General features: G+C 78.1%; 1 protein-coding gene across 1 annotated transcript in view; it reads left to right on the top strand.

Annotated features, from left to right (window-relative positions):
• FBXO7 (F-box protein 7) overlaps positions 1-351 on the top strand; it is a 16,833-nt gene continuing 16,482 nt past the window's right edge. The window contains exon 1 of the mRNA XM_004675712.2: positions 1-285. Coding sequence (XP_004675769.1) covers positions 164-285 — 122 coding nt within the window. The 5' untranslated portion in view covers positions 1-163. The remainder of the gene's footprint in view (positions 286-351) is intronic.

Raw genomic sequence — 351 nt, 5'->3', positions numbered from 1 at the left:
CGGGCGACCGCCGGGGCGGGGCCTTCCCTCCGTTTCACCTCAGCCACCCCCCGACTGCGGAAGTCGCCGCTCCCGGGCCGCCGCGGCCTCAGGCGGGAGCTGCCGGGCCGCACCGTCGTCGCCTCGGGGTCCAGCCCCCTGACTCCCCCACCCCGCCGCCGCCATGAAGCTGCGGGTCCGCCTTCAGAAGCGGACCGGGCCGCTGGAGATTCCCGACGCCGAGCCGACGCTGGGGCAGCTGCGCGCGCAACTGAGCCAGGCCCTGCTGCCCACCTGGGGGTACAGGTAGGCGGCCGCCTAGGGGCCCCGCGGCGATCGGGGGCGCGGACCCGCCCCGGGGCGTCACGTGAG

Source organism: Condylura cristata, unplaced genomic scaffold (assembly GCF_000260355.1).
Source record: "Condylura cristata isolate star-nosed mole 26May11 unplaced genomic scaffold, ConCri1.0 scaffold00004, whole genome shotgun sequence".
Lineage (NCBI taxonomy): Eukaryota > Metazoa > Chordata > Mammalia > Eulipotyphla > Talpidae > Condylura > Condylura cristata.
Note: the sequence above shows the minus strand (reverse complement) of the source record. Positions and strands in the feature narration are given on the sequence as shown.